The 20278-nt window shown below is 43.4% G+C and overlaps 1 protein-coding gene across 1 annotated transcript in view; it reads left to right on the forward strand.

The window, feature by feature from the left end:
* Positions 1–20278, forward strand: part of BRSK2 (BR serine/threonine kinase 2) — a 319563-nt gene that overhangs the window by 197998 nt on the left and 101287 nt on the right. The window contains exon 3 of the mRNA XM_067295501.1: positions 12740–12825. Within this exon, the coding sequence (XP_067151602.1) occupies positions 12740–12825 (86 nt within the window). The remainder of the gene's footprint in view (positions 1–12739; positions 12826–20278) is intronic.

The following is a 20278-nucleotide window of genomic DNA, read 5'->3' on the forward strand; positions in this document are numbered from 1 at the left end:
AGCGTGTCTGTGGTACTTTCCTCCCAAATACCTTTGCATAAGCCAAGATTCAGCACAGGAGCCGAGCAGCATGGGCGCTCTCCTCCTATCTGAGGTTACTGCTGGGTTTCCTCAGCATGGCAAGATTTTTTTATTTTTTTATTTTTTTGTCTGTCCCATGTTTGTGTGGGAGGCAGTAAAAGCTTTTCATAGAGGGCTTTCTCTATTGGCAAGAAAGGAGCTAATTATGTCTTGTATAAAGAGATGTATTTGGTTTTCTTTTCAGTTGAGAGAGGATGACACGAACAACATCCTTTGCTTTTTCATTCCAAAACTCCGTTGTGATCATATTGCTGAGTCTTTGAAAACTCCCTGATTCACAGGTTGTTTTTTGCATGTTCCAAACATCTGGGAACAAGGTTCAGCTGACTGATAAATGTGAACCCTGGCAGAAAATGCTGAGAAATTTGGGGGGGAGTAGATCTAGCCCAGCTGTCCATTTCAGATAATGCTGGTTCCAAATTTAGCCTGCCATTTTGTTAGCAAATTGTTTTCAAGCACTTTTTAATCTGCACATGTAAGTGTTATCATAAGTACTTGGCAAGTGCAAGGGATTTTGGATTGGACTGTGAAAATCGACAGGCTGCTAGTATATGTGCCAAAGCATCCCAAGGTGCATGGGCCTAAAATGGTGCGATTTAAGTGAACCCCAATCTTCTAATTTCTTCTGCTTTTGTAATGCTGCCTCAGCCTCTTTCAGGAAAAGCTGGAGCAAGCATATCCAGCCAGTCTGCTCTTTTCAGAGAATGAGCTAAACTCATCTGGCTATCATTAGAGCTTTCCTCTTGTTTCTTCCATGTCATTTTTGAGTCATTAACCCTTTCTTTAGCAATACGTTATCCCCTGACATAGCAAGGTGTTGCCTCCTGTCCTTGCTCTTCATCAGAAGCCAAATAACTTTGAACTCTTTATTAGATGTGTTGCTTAGGGCAGATAGGAAGGAATGGGAACAGCATCAGGTAAGCAATGACGCTTAAAGGCAGCCATACTGAAGATGCAGGACCTGTAACAGAACCTTCAGAAATAATGAAAATATCACCTTCCTCACGTTCCGAATGCTTTCATTTCTCTCTTCTTCCTGGTCTCCATGCAGTAAGGTTGTGTTGGTGGGTGCGTCTGCATTGCAGTATACTGTTGGTCATGTAAGTGTAGGTTGCTTCAGAGTGACATAGGTAATTCAACAGAGAAATTTATACTGCAGAAGTGACAATCGCTATGTGGAAGAGATCATCTCTTTTAGGATAGGGAGTTCTTTCAGCTCTGATCTAGTCTGATAAAACTAAAGAATTCTCCATTAGGACTTGGAAAGACTCAGGAAGACTGCGGGGTGGTATGAATGGGATCTGCAAAGTAATGTTCTAGAGACAGCTTCAGAAATAACAGGGGAGACCTCAGATTACAAGACCCGTCACGAGGGACTAGAACTAAAGATGGAATTTGTCATTTATTGCTGTCTAACTCTGGTCTCATTTAATAGTAAAATTCCCACTACCTTTACCAGAAAGTGGTAGGCCAATGCTAAGTGCTTCTGAAAGTCCAACCAGACTGAATATTGCATTGGAAAATATCACGAAGATGTGAAGCAATCCTGTATTTGACCTGAGAGAATTTGCTGGAGAACTTTGTAGGTCTTTCCTATCACATTTCTCTCATCATCTCATGCTATTTTTAATCATCTGTGAATGTCTAATTCTGCCAAAGTAGAAAGAATAGTTTTCTCTTTTCTGAAGGTAATTGTCTATTGTAACTGTCTCTTTCTTTTCATGGAGGATAACTTGCTGAAGAGCAAGACTGGGGGACTGAAAGGCATGTAGGCATCATGGTCAGCTTGGTCTCAGCAAGCCCTCATGGGAGTTCGCTAGTACTGTGTATAGAAAGCAGGTGTCTTTGGGGTGTGTCACCAAGAATGTGAGAAAGTTATGTTACATGGCTGCAAAATATGGTATGCTGACCTGTCCCCTCCCCACCAGCATGTCACTGTACCTGCAGGGCTGTGAGCTCCCCTCCCAAGGTATGCTCTAAGGTTTTGGATCAAGATTTCTGATTCCAAACTAGTCTATGGCTGTTTGTAAGCTGTAAATGTAACCTGGATGTAGGAGTTGCCTTTTGTGGTTTGTTTCTGTATTTGTTAGAAGAGCAAGAAGGGATTTCTCCCTTTGGGAGGTTTGCTGTATTCAGTGAACATCCAAGGTATGAATATTTGCCATTTATTGCTATCCAAATCTCTGTGATTCTTTTTTTTTGGGGGGGGAGGGGACAGAAAGAAGGGGAGCAGGTGACTCATTCTGTTACTTAATGTCTACTAGAGTTAGTTTGACTGGGCCCCTTAAGGATGATCTCAGAAGTGTCTAAGCTGTCTTTTCTAAGGGAAGTGTGGACAATATGGAGAAGGAATCACTTGGCATATCCTCAGTAACATTGCCTGTTCTGAGATGCTCAGTAGCCTCTCTTCACAACGTTGTTTGTAAACCTCCTTTGCTGAGAGGTTTCTTGATCCTGATACTCATGTTAGTTGATTGGCTGCAAGATGTCAGCAGCACCTACAGCAATAAGGGACTGGTGTGTGATGGGAAGGATATGCTGGAGAAGAGCAGAGATAAAATGACTGAGAAACAAAATGTTCCTTCATTGCTGTCTTTGATCTCTTAGCTCCAACTGTGAGAGATCCTGGATGCTGATGGCAGGAATCGACTAATTTTCTGCTGCTTCTGTTGCTTGTACAAAACAGTGGAAGATGTTGTCTTCACTGAGGGGAGTACAAGTTTTTCTGTAATGTCTTCTGTTGCAGGCTGAACCCAAGGAGAGACAGGGAGTGAGTACAGGCAGCCTCAAGACTGAGGCAAAATAGGCGCTTTTATTTCTCCCTCTCCTCTCTTTCTGTCTCTTGCTTTGTACTCCCCTCCCTGCCTCGTTAGCAATCATTTTTCCAGATTAAAACACAGCAGAAAGCTCCCAGCCAGAGCTGCTGTTTGCTGCCTTCATGATGTTGAAGCAGATGTGCCAGACACCATGGCGAAAGTTGTTGCGTCAGGACTAGCGTCATCTTGAAAGCTTGTGTTATTCCTCAGCACTGCGATGTGGTAGTTGAAGGGAGGGGATCAGCTTTGCAGCATCCATTGAACTGTCTAGCAACTGATTTTAATTCAGAATGGAGAATGAGACTGAGTCCATAAAAATCATTTTACTGTGCAAGTCACCAAAGAGTCGAGAGTAACAGGTTTTGAGCCCCGCTGCATTGACTAGTTTCAAACAGGTAGCCCAGAGATGAAGATATTTAGAGGTCACTGCTGGTTTCCCATGCTGTTCAGGCTTGTCTTGCAAGACGTGAAAAGACATGTTTGTGGTGCAGGTGGGTCTGCAATAGAAGGTTTTAGTCGCATGTCTGTGTGAGTGGGCAGGGATGTTTGGAACTGAAGGGCTAGTTTATGTCATTATAGAGATGCACCAGATTTTTAAGGACCTACCACCTATAAAAGGGACCACGTTCTGATAGAAATTGGTATCAAACATCAAATATTGAAAAGTCTGACCCAGGGTTATGCATATTGAATTCATTTCCCCTATTATCATCCAGATTCATATTCTACATCTCTCTCACCCCAGGAAAGTAAATGGATAGGAGATGGTTTGGTCCTTGGGAGAGCTTGGAATGGGATATCGCTTATTGTCTCTCCTTCGAATAAATCCATAGTGAGGAAATGCAGAGACTGCATAGACAGAGACCAAAGCAGGAGCAATGTCCGTGAAGAAGTGCATTCTTCAAACATAGTCTGTGCGCAGACCACTCATATTATGAATAAAGCAGACTGATTTCAACATCATGAATAAATAGCTCTTGGGATCAGTGTACCTAAGCTAGGATGGACTTAATGTAGCTGGTGCAGGTCAGGCTGGAGTTACTGTTCACAGTACAGTGTGATAAGCCATTGCAAACCTGCCACGGAAGATGAGCTGGGCTGAAGGGTGTGCGTGGCCTCCCTGAATCTGCACCCGCTGGCTCTGCAGTTTGGCAGAACATCAGCTGTTGGTTCCTCTGTCTGTGGCTGCCAGGCCTCCCCTCAAGGCTCCCTCTCTACTGAGGAGGGAGAAGTGCAAACATGAACTTTGCGCGACTGTGTTGCCCGTGGCCTTTTTGCAGATCCTGGATGAGGTCCATGCTGCTGTTTGTCTGGGACCATGTCCCTCTGGGAGGTGCACTTGTGCTTCAACAGCATGTTTAGAAAATGGAAACAAAGGGGAGAGCTGTGGGTTGCTGCCGTCCCTGTTTCCAATGCTGCCAGCTCTGAGGGACTACCAGAGATGGAGAATCCCTTCCAGTAACCTGCTGTTTGCTTCTCCCCAGTTTTATTAACTTACCTGAAATGAGATCCTGATATACACGTACATGCAAATACCAATCTAAAGAGTCAAGGGGCACCCAAAAGGAAAGGATAGAAGGATATAGAAGAATACCTAAAATCACGTTATATGTTTTCCACTCTTTGAAATGATTGATGTCATTAGATTTGCTTCTCAGCCTTTTGTGGAACAGTGCAGGGCATGGGCTGAGCCTGAGGTTTGGACAGGGCTTTGGCAGTCTGCCTTGGATCTCCACAAAGTTCCAGCTCTTCTGCCCTCTCCTGGACCATTTGTTATCTGCCTGATTTCTCAAGAAACCAGAGATGGCTATTAAGGAAAGATATAGAGAAGGAAACAACAGCAATCCTATCGATTACTTCAGGAAGAGTATTAGGGAGAAAGTGTAGAGGACGTTTGTGTAAGATAATGCTAAAGAGCTGAGCAAAGCTAGTGTGACTAATGGAGAGGAAGAGGGAGAAAGAGGCTAGCTGAGACAAGTAGGAAATGGTGGAAAGTTTATCCTTGGAAGCTTTTCCTAAAATGTCCTTTATAATTTCTCTTCCTACTGATGATGGGCTACCCGAAGGATCCATCATGGTACTGTCAGCATCTCTTCACTGTTCATTCCCTTTCCCGGATGCTCTTCATGCTCTTGGGAATCCCTCTGCCTTATCATATTCTCTACTAATGCTTTCAGAAGCTCTGTGTTGTATTTTTGGCAGAACTTTACGCTGCGCTATGCTGTACTGTCTCCTTTGTGCTTGCTCGTATTCCCAATGTGGGATACAGAGTCTCCTGTATCCTCCACCCGGTCTCGGCTCGGACATTCCAGTGTTGTGTTCAGTGCTGCCCACGTGAAATCTATAATGTCTCTATTCCTCCCTCTCAGCTCTGTATTAAAGAGCTCTGCAACTTTGTTATTTGAAGCTGAGCTCTCCATACTGCTCAGTTTTCCAGTCTCTCTCTCCTCAGTGCATACTTTTTTGTTATCTGAGCATAGCAACCCATAAGGCATTAGAAGTTCTTGAGAAGTTCTGAGAAATATCACTATCTTCAACTGAAGGAAAATGGGTTGTGGATTGTACTCCTTTCCTGCATTCCTGCACAGGACCAGTTAGACTTCCTACTCTTGTATTCTTCAATGTAGAAGTCTGTGAACTGAGCCAAGAGAAAGCAGTGTCTAAATGATTGCTCATGAGGCCTGTGTCAAAGGCATAAGTTTGTAGAGGGTTGGTGGTCCCCCAGGGAAAAAAAAAACTTTGGTTGAATAGTGCCTACAACATTACTTGAGTTAAATTCCTGGATTTGAGGTGACCATTACTGTTTGGTGTGGCAGGGAGAGTTGCAGGACTGGGCACTCTGATTTGGAGCAGCAAGTATCAGCATTATCAGCCTGTGGCGGCTGATTAGGGTTAGCAGCTTTCTCATGAAGACTGGGCTCCATGTGAGTTGGGTTTTTTCCAGCCAAAAAAGCATGTGTGCAAGCATTCTGCTTTAGGTCGAAGAAAGAAAACAGGCCATTAAAATAAAAAATCTGGAGAAGGAGGGAAAAAGAAAAGCAGGTCAAATATCTTGGAGGAATGTTTTTTGGAGGAACGTTATTTCTCCTGCGCTGCCGAGCCGCAGTGGCCGTGGTGTGGCACTCGCCAAGGGAGACAGGCTGCACAGGGAGGCTCTTCACCCACCAGGGTAAAGGGGCCAATTCTGCCGACTGCTGGCAGAGAGTTGCGTGTCAGTCGCTTGTTAGCTATGTACCACCGGGCAGCAGATAATCTCAAGTGCCGAATGAATAAATCCACTCCTTGTCAGCTCCCATCAGTGTCTCTTGCATGAAGCCCTGATGCTTCTTAAAGAAACATATGTTGCAGTTAAGTCTGAATGCCGTATTTACTCAGTGGCCTGTGGTAGAGGGCTGAGAAACCCTGCAGGTGTTAACTCCTGAGTTAAACTGTGAGGTTCCTTGATAGGATTTTGCATGATTAGATAACCTGTAGGCCCCAAACTCCGTCGTTTCAGGACCTTGGAGTCAATAAACCGGGACAGACCAGGACTCCTTCCTTCCTGTTGTGGAGCTATGTTGAAACCAGCAAGAAGGATTCCCATGAAAATTCTCTTAGTATCACTTTGGCTGATTTCATATGCTCAGATTTTATGCCAAAGTTTGAAATTCACTGCAGCTTTGACAATGCAGTTTTGAAGGGACTATGGAAAATACTATTTTCAATAAAAACGAGTAGGACATTCCATTATAATAATAGTTTGGGGAAAATAAGTTTCCCTACTAAGAAGCTTCATAATATAAAGGTTTGCCCATGTAAATTGGAACATCAAATATGCAACTCACTTCTCACACATACCTGTTTTCATTTATGTGAAAATAACTTTGAGAAGCACTCATACAAACACAAATTGTGGTAGAATGAGCCCATAATAGAGCTTTCAGTGAAATGAAGAATTGCTCAGCTTTCCAGTAATTTTGTCTTTTTGCTGTAAGCATTTTGTACAGCACTGTCTAGCAGCCTGATTCAATGCATACCTAAATCTACTTTCCCCCTCGTCATTTACCTGCTTTTTATAAAATATTCTTATAATTACTAGTACTTAGCAGAAAACCTGAATTAAACCTGAATTAAACCTGAATTAAACCTGAGTTAAAGCATTTAATTAGTCAAAATTGTATAATAGAAGATTTCTTCCAGATACTTCTTAATGATCATTTGAAGGTCTGATTCAAAACCCATTTAAGTCAATTAATGTCTTTTGTTGACTTCAATACGTTTTGAATCTGTCTTGGGGTATTCAGAAAAGGGAAGTTAGTGGCTGGAATAGCAACAGGAAATGCTCTCCGTAGGTGGCCAGCTCTTGTGGTTCCCCATTTGCTTCCACACTGGCCTACTGAAGAAGTTCTATGTAAATGTAATGGAAGGCCACTTTAAGTGAAAATTCAACTAAATTCAGAGCTGCAGAGCTCTGCAAATATATTTCAATGTTTAATCATTTAAAAATCGTTTTTCTCCACCTTTACTCTGTTTACACTCCCATTGAAACTAAAGATACAACTGATATAATACAGTACTGCTTAGGTTTTATAATGGCTTAAGTGTATTTGGAATAATGGTATCCTCACAGCCATGAGACCCCACAGGGCCTACTGGGCCCACAGTTACTTTTTGTATAAAACCATTTCTGTTTTAAAGCTGTTCTCTTCCAATTTCAGGAGTAGCCTGTTTGTTTTGGTACTCGGGAAAGAGTGGCCAGGTGACTTTCACCTAAGCCAGTCTTTTTTCATGATTTTAAACTTTAAGTCGCACAAGCCTCATGGAAGCAAAAGTACCAAAGAAGTAAAATCTCAGGGTTTGTTCATGGGATATTTCCATTTACACCAAGAATGAAAACTTTCCAGAAAGCTTGAAATAGTTTCTTGCTCCCTGGTACCTTTGCTTTAGCCATTTCAGCTCAGTGAAGTGGGGGTGAACACTCTCACAGTGATTTACCGATGTTTTGTGCTTTCTGTGCTCTCATCACCGAAATGCAAATTACTCCACAGCAAGCCAGACCCTGGAGAAATTAGGTCTTTCAGTGCAAGGTTTCCAGGCTGAATTCTAGCCCGAAGACTTAGATAAGCATCCAGTCTCTGCATCCTTTGAAGTTCATCCCAACTCTGAATAGCTCTGAACTCTGAGAAAGTTCATGGCCAGGCCGAGTTTCTAGTAACTGAGGTATAGGCAGGAGTTCTGTGAATTATTTCATTATTTACTTCAAAGCAAAGCAGGGTCAACGTTAGAGCACTTGCGTTTCACACGAAAATCTAGCCCCCCCCCCTTTCCTTCCTACGCATCATTTAGCTATGATTAGGGAAAACAGCATCACAAATTTACAGCCTGCAGGGCTTTATTCCCCCTCGCTGTTTCTGCCGCTGCAGACTCCCTTCTCCGGCCTGTACTGTGCTCCTCCAGCAGAGGAGCAACGGATATCGGTGGTGTGCTGCTGGTGAACTTCAGAGCATCCAAGGAGAAATGCCATCCCCTCCCCTCCGGCTTTTTGGGCACGAGTGTTCATTGAGAAATAAAGCTATTAATGACTGCTGCATAATGCCTGCAAAGATTTTGTTGGTAAACTATAGCCTGGTAATATGAGAAAGCTACCCACCTCGTTTTTCAAATATTCACAGCACCGCGTTCTAGATGGGCAACATGATTTTTACTGAGCACGTGAATGCAAGTGAAAAGGAAACTTTCTTCATCACTGAGGCAAACCTCCTGGCTTCCTTCACCAGCTCTCCTTGCCTCCTAGGTGAATTAGCATCCCGGGTGTCTGCGAGTCTGAAGGGGAGGGAGTGCAGCACTTGTCAGTGAAAACTGTGCAGATGAGATGGGCGTAAACCCAAGAAATGTGAGCTCCTCTGGAGGAGGAGGAGGAGGAAGGTGAAGTAGAGGTGGAAGAGATGGAAGTGGAGTTTTGCGTTATTCCTTCTAAAGGTCACATTGCCCTCGTGATGCTCTTTGTCATTAGCTGAATCACTGGAGCATCCTGTTGGCAAATCAGCCTCCTGCATAGATTTTAAAAACCTCTAATTGGCACCTGCAAGGTTACAAGTTAGCAATGTGCCTCCATTTGCTCTGCGCAGTTTTTCATAGCCCCCCCTCCCCAGCTCTGCGACTTTTGGGTGCTGCATGGGCAATGGCCTGCTATGGTATGTGGCAACCCAGGCTGTAGTTGGGACCCTCTCACGTGACTCCATGTTGGTGTGACAGACAGAGCTCCTCTTTTTTCTTCTTCTTCTTTTTTAACTATTATGCAAATGTTTCGCCATGTTTCCTGTTTAGCACAGACTCTGCGCTTCCCTAGACAGGCTATTCTAAGCTTGGCCTGCTTTCTGATAATTGCATCTGCATTAAAGCAAACACCCCTGCAGGGTTTCTCCAGTCCCTGTCCTTGGCAGCTCCGAGCTGGACAGCACTACATGGCTTGCGAGCACAGGGATGTGCAAAGAAGTGATGCCAGTAGCTGGCAAAGCTCTGGGGAAGAAGGCAAAGCTGTGCGCTATTTAAGGCCTCTTTTATTTCACCAGCGAGTCCAGCTACCTCTCCTTTGCTAATGACACGGATTACTGCTAGACCCTCCTAAGCTACATGTCAATGAAATTACTACTGAGGTGTGCACTCTGTGTCCAACCCGCATCAATTACTGGCTTCTCTGTGGGGATGGAAATGTGAACAGGACCTGGAAGAGCCCCTGTGAACAGTGACTGCAGTGGTGATTTTGAGAAGGTGGCCCACTGCAGGCTTTTTGGCGGTGGTAGTGTTTCGGTGGAATGGAAACAGGCAGGGCACTGCTGCAAGGTTTCTGTGGATGATCTTTATCAGGTTGCTGGTTAGAGACTTGGGAATCTCTAGTTCTTGAAGTAATACAGCCATTAGTGTCTCGCTCCTTTACATAGGGACCAAGTCCTGGACTATATGAGAAGTATAGTAATAATACTTTACCTTTATAAAGCTCCTTTCACTGAAGAGCTGTATAAAGTCTTACCCAGACAAATAGATTTGTTTTGTCCTTGATTTACAGCAAGCAAAGGTGGCAGAGGAGGATCCTATGAATTCTGCCAGTCCCCTCTTTAACCTCAGACTCACACTGCTGGGGAAAGGAGACTGCTGCCTGCACTGGGGTGGTGCAATATGTATGTATATCACAATAAGATACTGCCAGGCACATCAAACCTGATGCTTTCTACATATCTGAGGTTGAAATCATGACTTTTGAAACTAGATTTCCCCTCAGGATTTAGTTTCCAGGAAATTAAAAATGTGTGCAGGACCTTCCACACTCGTACAGTTAAAGTGATGAAAGTAAAGTAACTCAGATTATTTCTTTTTAATTGGTTCCTAGCATAAGTCTGTAGGTAGTAAGTGGATATTTGCTTTCTTGTCTCCTTTGCTGTCTTGTTCTCCTTTCAAAGGTAGACCATACAGTGTTTTAATTGAATCTCCTCCTCCAAGGGGTGGTTATAAATCACTGCCTCTTCTCATGCTTAAGGACAGCAGCCAAGCAGGACCCTGGCCGGATGCTGCCACCCATCACTCACTCGACCTGGGTGCATGTTGCTGCAGCACCCACCAACAGGCTTTTCAGACATGACTCTCCAGTGCACTTAGCAAATCTCTAGGGAGCTTCATCTTTCTCAGGCGGGAGATCCAGGAGGGAGAACAGAGGTGGGATGATCACTTTCATAGCTAGCGCAGGGATCACATTCCCCTGAAATACCTGGTCTCCCTCATCCAAAGGGCACTTTTTTGGAGTTCCAGTTTTCTGCGTAGTTGCAGTACATGGTGCTGATGTCTGAACCTTGGTAATATTGGAAGATCATTATGGGGGTGGGTGCTGCTTCTGTTTTGTTTTCCCTTGTTCTTGAAGCAAATCCAACTTTATCAGATAAAGCACTTGAGTAAGGTCTCTCCAAATGTCACTGCCTATCTTGTGAGAGAAAGAGTTAACAGGTCTTTCTGAAGAGGAGACAAAAATGGAGTAAACTAGCTCTTCCCCCCCCCTTTTTTTAATTTTTGTGGATTAGGTTTAAGGTTGAAATATGCACAGCTTTCATTTTCTATTTGTGTAACTGACTTTCATCTAAGTGCTAGTCATGAATAAGTTATACCTACAGAGCTATCACCATCAAGTACTGCGTGGCACTGAATTCATGGCAGTTCCCTTCTGAAATTGCTCAACTACATAGATATTTACACACATACACACGCACTTCCATTAGGCCTTCTGATACACTTTCTCCCCACTTCCAGAGATCACAGAGATTACAGATCTCTCAGATGACTTTTGAGTTTGCAGAGAGGAATAAGTGTCTTTTTGAAAAAGTGAGACTGACACGTGTACAAACACCCTTTCCTCCATCCTAATATGAGAAGGCAGCCAAGGGTGATGTGATGCTACAGTTGCTTTTGTTCTTTCTGGGGGGTGGTATAGAGGAAGAGAGATCTGGGGTGATAACCAGTGTGCTGAGAGATCCCCCTCCTCTTCACAATGCTGGCGAACTAGCACTTCCTCATTCCCTGCGAAGTATCTTACTGGCTTTCAGGGAAAGTTGTCTGTGTTCAGGTTTAGCAGAGGATGGTATCTCAGGAAATTAAAGGACACCAAGAACTAAAAGTACACTGGAACAAGTTCCTAATTACTTGTCTGACTACTGCAGAGGAGATCTTCTGGACAGGGTCTGTGTTTTGTTGGTGTTTTGCTTGTTGGGATAGCAGCTACAGGACAATCAGTTGTTCAGAGGACTGAAAAAACCTACCTGCTTGTCCCCATTTGCTTCTTTAGGTCTTGTTCCTGCCTTTGTGGATTCCTGAAAATTTGTCATACCTGACTGTGCATTGCTTAGACTGTGTCTTGCTGCAGAGCTTGTTTTGATTGTCTGCAGTCTCCACTGCGCTGCATTAGCTCCCTTCAAGTTAGCCTAGGTCAAATCAGAGTGGTCATAGCGTGGCTTTGAGCAGCATGGAGCAAATTTGCTAGCAGCTGAGGAATTGTACGAACTCCATCTCTAATGAATACCCTCCTCAGTAAATTCAAATTAAAAACACCACTACAGTCTGATAAGAATCTGGGGTGAGAACAGGACTTCAGTTAATTACAAGGGCTTGGTCACAACTTGCTGACTCAGCGCTGAAGGCATGCTGTTAGAAGTAGCCACAGCCGGATAGGTTGGGAATTGAGAGAGAGCAGAGCCTTACACTTCAGGCTCTGAACACTGGGGCTCCCAAAGTCTGGTTTAATTTCTTGTTGAGCCTTGTACTTCTTAAGTCACTTCTTATATCTGTTTCTCTTTCTATGCCTCAGTTCTGCAGCTCTGAAATGACATGGTCCTCTTCCCCTCTTTGTCTTCCCTGCTTACACTGCAAGTTCTTTAGGATGGTGATTTTCCCTTATTAACTGAATGTACAATACCTAGTGCGCTGTGGCCACTTCTGTGCCTGTGGGAGGTCAGGAAAGCCCTAAATGACACGTTTGAGCTTCTGTACTTTGAGAGCATGTCACGGGCTTTGGGTTGTGAGGCAGGAACTGCCTTGAATGCTCAATAACTCCTGCAGCTCATTCTCTTTGGTAGATTTGGGAATTTTCTTTCAACCTTGACATTTTGCTGTTTTTCTGTCCTGAAGGGCAGGCAGTACTGAGGCCAAATACATTAAATTTTTGTTAAACTATGTGAGTGCTAAATATTATTCATTATTATAAGTTGAAAAATCCCCTGCATATAGAGAGTGGGAAATGGATGAATGGGAAGGAAATGTGAGATGATTTCTGACATTCTAAGACCTATCTTCTAATTTTCTCTATTTCTTTTTGTTTCTTCCAGGTGGAGCGGGAAATAGCCATCCTGAAGTTGATAGAACATCCCCACGTTTTAAAGCTGCATGATGTTTACGAAAATAAAAAATATTTGTAGGTATTATTGGCTTTTGCCAGCAAATGGGAGAGGAAAATGGAAGGAGGAAGGATGGGAGGGAGAGGAGGGGTTTGGAACTTGGTAACATTTCTGCAAGAATGGAGCAGGATGTGTTTTTACCCTCAGGTCTGGTGTCCGTGTGATATCTAGTAGCTGGCTGAGGGAGGAACAGTTCCTATTTGCACAGTGTTTTTATTTTCCTCTTTTCTGCTCTGTATTTTGTTTATATGCTGTTTCTTTTCCTACTTAAAACAGAGGGAGAAATGACAAACCAATATTTTCTCACAGCAACAGGGGAAGAAGCTTTATGCCTGTAAGGTCTGGAACCATTTTGAACCAAAACTGTAACAAGTTGTTAAAGTGGATAGTTTGGATATCCTCACTTGCCTAATAGTTTTCATTGAAACCCTCAACTCTCACTGCTAATATTTTTAAATTTGCCATCAATAACAATTTTGGGTTGTAGGCTCTGCTGAAATTTCCTGATGTGAACTCTCTGCAGTAACAGTTAACCAGCAAAGCGCTGTTGTTGTTTGGTTTGGCTTTTTTGCAGATCATTGCCAATGCCAGGCAGGGATATTGTCCACAGACAGAGTCATTTTAGCTTGACAGGGCTCTAGATATGTTGGATCTGTTGTCAAACAAACAGGCCACATTAATCTTGGCACAACAGGAAAAAGAATCAATGTTCTCCAAATGGAAAACGGCAGCCCAGTAGGGAACTCAATGTTGTTTCCAGCTTTTTAACAGGTTATTGCAAGTAGAAGAGAGTGTTTAAAAAAATTAAACTGTTTTTAAAAGCCACCCTCCACTGGTGACCTCTCCTTAATGTCACAACACAAGAAAGGAATAACTGTTTACCCAAAGAAAGTGTGTTGAATGGAGGTAATAATCCCTCATGGAATATCCAGGCAGTCTTGTTGCTGGAGCAATGAATTCCTGTTGCAGGAAGCGAGGCCTTTGCGTCTAAGGGTTAGTTTAACAGAGCAGGCAATAATTTCTTTTGGATTCCCCGTCCTCCTCTGGGGCAGAGCCTGCCTGCTGCGGAGATGTGGTTGCCAGCGCGAGCTTGCGCAGGCCCTGGCTGGAAGCTGGCCTTGCTGTTTTCTGAGCTGCGTGCCGAGGGCCTTATCCTCGCTGGCATAAATGGTCGTGGCTCCGTTAAGCCTAGGTGGCACCAGCTGAGGGCAGAGGCCCGGACATCCTAATGCAGCCAGCTCTGCGTGCAGGAGAGCAGCAGCCAAGCTGTTCTCCTTTAATCCTGAAAAAAGAGGCGCTATGTGTAAGAGTACACTCCTCTCTATCACTCTGTTCTGGTTTAAATGGGGGTAGGGTCAGGCCCCAGGCAGAGGGAAGGAATATTCTTCTTTCTGATCCTTCTTTATTTGCATGTTTTGTATTCTTAGATACATGCGCGCACGCACACACACACACGCACACACACACACGCACGCACACACACTTGCAAAAACACACCATACAGCTACTGTGTTCTGGTTAGGTTTAGTGTACTTGGGTGATGGAGACGTGTGAACACATGAAGGACAACGACCATGATCGTAGCTTGGGGTGAGGGGATGGGGTTATATGTATAATAATATATATATGTTCTTGCTCTGAACATAAGGGAAAACAGCAGCTGAGCTGAGCTGAGCTTTCTGTCCCTCCTCCCAAAAGACTTGGGGGTTATTTCGCTGCAGGTGAAGAGTGTCTAGTGTTCAGAGCAGTGGGGACGGTCTCGCACCAAGGTTTTCAAAAGTGACTGCATTCCTTGGCAGCCAAACACCTTCCTGCTAAAGATCAGTCTGTAAAGGAAAGCATCTTGTCTCTTTAAGCTCTGTCTGGAAGTCCTGGCTTCTAAGAAATGTTGGGCTCCAAAGGGGACTTTGCCAGTGACTCTGTTTAACCTTCGACGGTTGCTAAGTCTTTGTGCCTCAGCTTCTCAGTCTGTAGGACTGAGCTGGCTGTGTCTGCCCACAAAAGTACCGAGTCCCTCTGCTGAAAAGCACTAACTTTATGAAAGTGCCAACGACCATTAATTACATTTCATTTTTATTAGTCACTATTTTAAAGAAAGGGCATAATGCAGAGCTTGTGCCAAACCTCGCTGTTCAAAATTAGAAACAGCCGTAGCCTGGGATAAAGCTAAGAGGCGGAAGAGCGTGCTTGGGGAGGGGAGAAGTGTTACAAGTGTGCATGGGATGAGACGTGTGTATTCGTGCGCTTTCCCAAATAATAAGCCACAGTGACCTCCAGTTCGCACCAGCATCAGGAAAAGGGATTGCTTTCCGATTGTGGCAGCGCCTTTCCATCACGCCTGCCATCTCGGCAGCAACGGTGGTGGCGTGGTTTCAGAGCACAGGTGAGTTACGGGTGCTGCTGCAGATGCCAAAGGCTGATCCCGCTGCAGCGCTGGGGAGTATTCCCTCGATAAATGTTAACTTCACAAATCATGTTTGACTTTTGGTTTATGACTTAATTTGTGACAAGGGGCATTGGTTGAGTAGATTCCCAATGTGACCATGAATCAAATCCTTTTTCAACAGTTTAGTTAACACAGCAAATGAGTTTTAAAAAATAATAATAAAAATTTGCTAGCGTGTCTTTGTTAGCCTAGCAGCCATTTTCTGTTTGGTTCCTTTTTTTTTTAAATGAAGATATTTGGAGAAATGGAGATGGCTATGAGCTCTAAGGCTTTCAGCTCTTTTTCCAGCATTTTGAGTTGTCTTATTTAGCCATAAGACTGTGGAATATTATTCTAGATGTATAGGGGGAAACATCACAGCTCCACTGTGACTATCTGTAGGTGTGCCTATATACCACCTGGTTATACATTATGTTGGTTAAAGTAGCAATATTACTGACAGATGGGCTATTTCTTTTTTTGTTTTATGATAATACTGACAGCCTTCAACCAATATTGGGGGCCCCATAGTAATGGATGATTTACAAATAGCCATAGACAATCTGTGCTTCCCTCTCCCCCAACACGTAACTTGAACAGACTGAAGGGTGGGCGAGGGGATCATCTCCCCATTTTAGAGGTGGAGAAATGAGGTGCAATAGCCTGATATGGAATAAGCCCAGGACTGTTTTAAGAACTTTTATTGCTGTTTTGGAATGGGGAATGATTAATGAGCTACCAAAATTTGCATGTGCACCACTAATTTAAATGAATCAAGTTCTGACAGGGTTTTAGGGAAATCTAAATAAGCAAAGGGAATTAGCAAGGTGATAACAAAACTGAGTTTTAGAAGTGTTCTGTAATGCGTGTTGGAGGGGAAACACTGTATTAGTCACATGGTTTCCACCTTGCAGATGAACTGTGTGAGCTTGGGTGATGACCCTCCTTCCTCTGTGCTGTGTGCAGAAAAGGTCTTTCCTGCAGTTGGCCCTAGGTAGAGTTTTGTGTAGCAAGCAGAGTGGAAGGAGGAGTTCATACACTTCTGACAGCACTAGCGCTGTGAATGAGCAGGAGGTTCTCGTGAAGAGCCTTCTTGAGGATTACCTGAGGGGAAATGAGCAAAGCCCTGGCCTTCCTGAGTGAAGTGGGTGGCTCAGATTTTTTTCTAGGAAGCAGTCTTATGCTTTATTTTTAAGTCTCCGATGTGTACCATTTTGTTCAGTAAATCCATCTTTCCTTTTGATCTTAGAAAAGCAATTATCCTGCTGTTGCAGGAGCTGTTAACATGGCAACCGAAGTGCCATCATGTAGTCCAGAGCGGGTGGACCTTCCAAAGGGAATGTATATGACTGATGCAGTTCTGCTGCAGAACACCTGACAGGGGTGGCATTATCCATTTGATCTTAAGCCATTATCTATTTAATTTAAATTATTGGGTTGGGGTGGAGGGGCTGATCTTAATCCAGTATCTGTACTTCATCATCACCTGCTTACTTATCTCCCTTTAGAGTACCTGAAAAAGGCCATGTCTCCAGTTTTTGTTGCTGAGCAATTGCAGCCAGACCATACAGTTAGTTTTTCAAAAATGCTTGGTATTCAACATTTTGAGCTTCGGTGAAAACACTCATAGTAAAAATCTGGTTTTTTGCTGTTGCAAAGCACCCTGGTATGTGGTGATGCATCCGTTTGAAAAAATTACTTCCTTCTCAAAAGAATAATGTTGTCCAGTGGCAATCTGGGATTAAAAAGGACAGAGGAATGGCTAAAATGGGTTGGGGGATGCCAATAACATAGCATTATGTTATTGAATTAGCAATATTAAAATATTGCTAATTCAGATAAGCATGTAGATGCTTTTCATTGAGTGGAAAAAGGATAGGATAAAGACAACCCAGGATCACCCCATGCCTGTTTCTTTCCGATGTTTATACTAGTATTTCTCTATTCCCATTTCCATCAATATGTGCGGATATAGATCTGTAAATATATATTTACAGGTACATGCAGATATATTTTTATACAGATATTCATATCTGTATGTATATGTATTTATATACATGCTTTTTAAACTCTTCACATTTCAGGTTCTTTTCAAATTTTGAGGGAAGGTTTAGTTTAATCTCTGTGTTGTCCAACTTGATCAGCATTTTAAACAAGAACGTGGTCTGAGAGGAAGAGTGGACCTCAGAACTGGGGAGTTGTCTCCTCTTCTCTGAAATGGGCCATGCATTCAGCAGCTCTTTCTCCAAACACAACAGATCCCTTTTTCAGCCTCCAGCAGTGCAGTGTCACCACTGGGCATGTGCCCAAGCCTCATTGCAACGTATACAACACGCCACCTCCTGCTTTCAGGGGTGAAAGTGCTTCCCAGTGAGTCAGATAACAAAACTGAAATGTCCTCCTGCTTGTGCACAACTCACATTTCTGGCTTATACAAGATCAGCTGACAGCAGGTGTCAAAGACTTACAGCTCTGGTGGTGTCTGCAGAGGCATCTGCCCTGCCAGGCCTCTCCTGTAGGGTTTTCCTGTAACTTCATTTCTGATGAAAACTAATTGTGAGGTGCAAGAAAGAAAAAAAGATTTCAATTTGTTCTTTTGTTATTGGTAGCCCAGGATTTTGACATTTGATCCATCTATGGGGAAAGGAGTCAGAAGGCAGAGTGAGGGTCTCCTCATGGAGGAGACGGCAGCAGAGCCTTGGCATGCATGACTACACACTGTGAAGGCAGCGCTCAAAACACCTTTCATCCCCAGTAAATCAAAGGTACAGGCAGTGCAGCAGCGTAATCTCCCACTCTGCCTCTCTTTTCCCCCCAAATCACCAACCTGTTCATGTCCAAACATAATTAGCAATCACGTACAATCTCCTTTCAAACAAAGGATTTATAATTAAAATCGTCCTTTGGAAAAAAACAAATCTAAAGCATGCACATTTTCTTGCAGGGGAGGAGAAAATAAGAAAAATAAAGAGTTCCTGGCCTGGTGCCAAATTAGGGTTTAAAAATTCATGCCCGCCATAAGAATTTATATAGCTTCTGAATAATTTATAGGTTGCGCCAATAACAAGGGGCTTAATATCTGATAGAGATTATTTAATCGATAGAAAACAGTGCAGTGAAAAAGCCGTCAAAGAATTGCAACATGTCAGTCTGGGCTGGGCAGTTTTTAACCATTTCCCTGCTGTACATGTGTCCTTTCATATACACGTAGGTATGAAAGGACATTTTGCAAATAGAGTGGTAGCATGGCAGAGGAACTGCCACAACTTTATTTTTTCTTCCTAGAGGCTTTTTCTGGCAGTCTGCCATTCTAGGCAGATCCCTTGCTGATATGCCAGAGCTTTGAAATGTAATGAATTTTCTAGTTCTTAGCTGAGTTGGTCAAAGGGAGAAGTTAGTTTCTCGGGAATAATCTGCTGGGGATTTTTTGGAAGGAGCCGTTCCTGTGAGGTTGTTCCGACTTCATTAGGACTGGTGGCTGTACCTAGCATGTGACGTTTGTGGTGCAGCTCTTTTGGTTTGTGTATAAATCTGTGGCCAAACTTCATGGAATGGATTAGGAGGTTTTTATAGATGTGGACACTAATCAACGTAGGGACAGAAAAGAGCTATAGATGTATCTGTCTTTATAAATGAAATGCCTGCTTGACTCGTGTCCCTGGCCTCATTAATTGCTTAGACATCTTTGTCAGCTCGGAAATGTCTTGATTCCTGCTGTGTTCCCTGGTCCTAGCACTATTCTCATGATTTTCATATAATGATCAGCTCTTAAGTGACAAGACAGAGTAGTTGAGCTTCTCAGCAGATGTAGTCACTTCATGAAGTTTCTTACCCAGAGGCCCTATACCATAAAACAGTAAACTCTTGAGCACAGAGGGCACAAGCAGTAACTCTCATGATTTGCCTTGTCTTTGCATGGCTCTTTCTGTGTATTTGGGGGTTTTGCATCTTGCTGGAGAGCACACTTGAAATCCTCTGTCTCAAAAGCTGGACAGTGCTACAGGAATATCCGGTCTAACTTCCTGCTTAGTAAAAACCCTAGAACCCAGTGGTGTCTAAATTTAGGCATATGTAGAAGACCCACCTGGCTTTTTAGGTTTAAGTGAGGTTGTGCATCATTGTAATATTTAATAAAAAGAATATTAACTGGTTTCCTAACAGACTGCTAATCACATGCCCAAATTGGCTGCAGTTCCTATGGCACGAGAGAGTATTTCTTGTTACTGTTGATGTTTTGCACTTATAATACTTATCTGAAATACTTTGGGTTTCAATATGAGCTTTCTCTAAAGATCTCTATCCGTTTAATGCTTTTATAAAAACAAATACACTGTTTTGCCCCAGAGGATCTAATTTGTGTAACTGCGAATGTCTCATAAGTTGTATTGATCTATAAGGCTGAGAAAACAGGAGCTGCAAACCCACACTAGGATGTAGTGATGGGCTGCTGTGGGCAATCCCATCTGGCAAGAATTTTAGTATTTCACACCATTCTTGCTAATGGTTTATAGACAGCTTTTCATCTTCTACAAATCGCAGCTGGGGTGTTCTTTTTTTATTGTGCCCAAGTTACCCAGTAATGCATGGTCCTGGTCTTTGCTGTCCCAGGCAGTCTTTCGTTAACAGGCGTTTCCCAGGCATTGCTTAGAGTCTGCCTGTGTTATTTTGTTAGAGTCCTACTGTAGCGGTAGCATGTAGATGTGCTGCCTCGGTGGGAGCATGAGAGTCCTTCCTCAAAGTTCCCCAGGGCCTGGGCAAAGACACCCTTTAATAAGGTGTAGTCTAGTCCTCCAAACAGGAGGGAGGAATCATCACCGAAACTATTTTTGTCACTGGTTTAAGTGATGCCCAACTTGGTAGTATTGTAGTGCAGAGGTGACCTAGTCATGGCAAGGACTTTGTTGTGCTGGCACTGGACAAAAATGGAACAAAAAGTCAGCTTACAATCCAAAACCCAAAACAACTGTTGGAAACTCCTCAGTGGGGAAGTCCAAGGCGTTGTCAAGCATCACAGCAAAGAACAGCCTTCAGGAAGGAGCTGAAGA

This window comes from Apteryx mantelli, chromosome 4 (genome assembly GCF_036417845.1).
Source record: "Apteryx mantelli isolate bAptMan1 chromosome 4, bAptMan1.hap1, whole genome shotgun sequence".
In the NCBI taxonomy this organism is placed as follows: Eukaryota; Metazoa; Chordata; class Aves; order Apterygiformes; family Apterygidae; genus Apteryx; species Apteryx mantelli.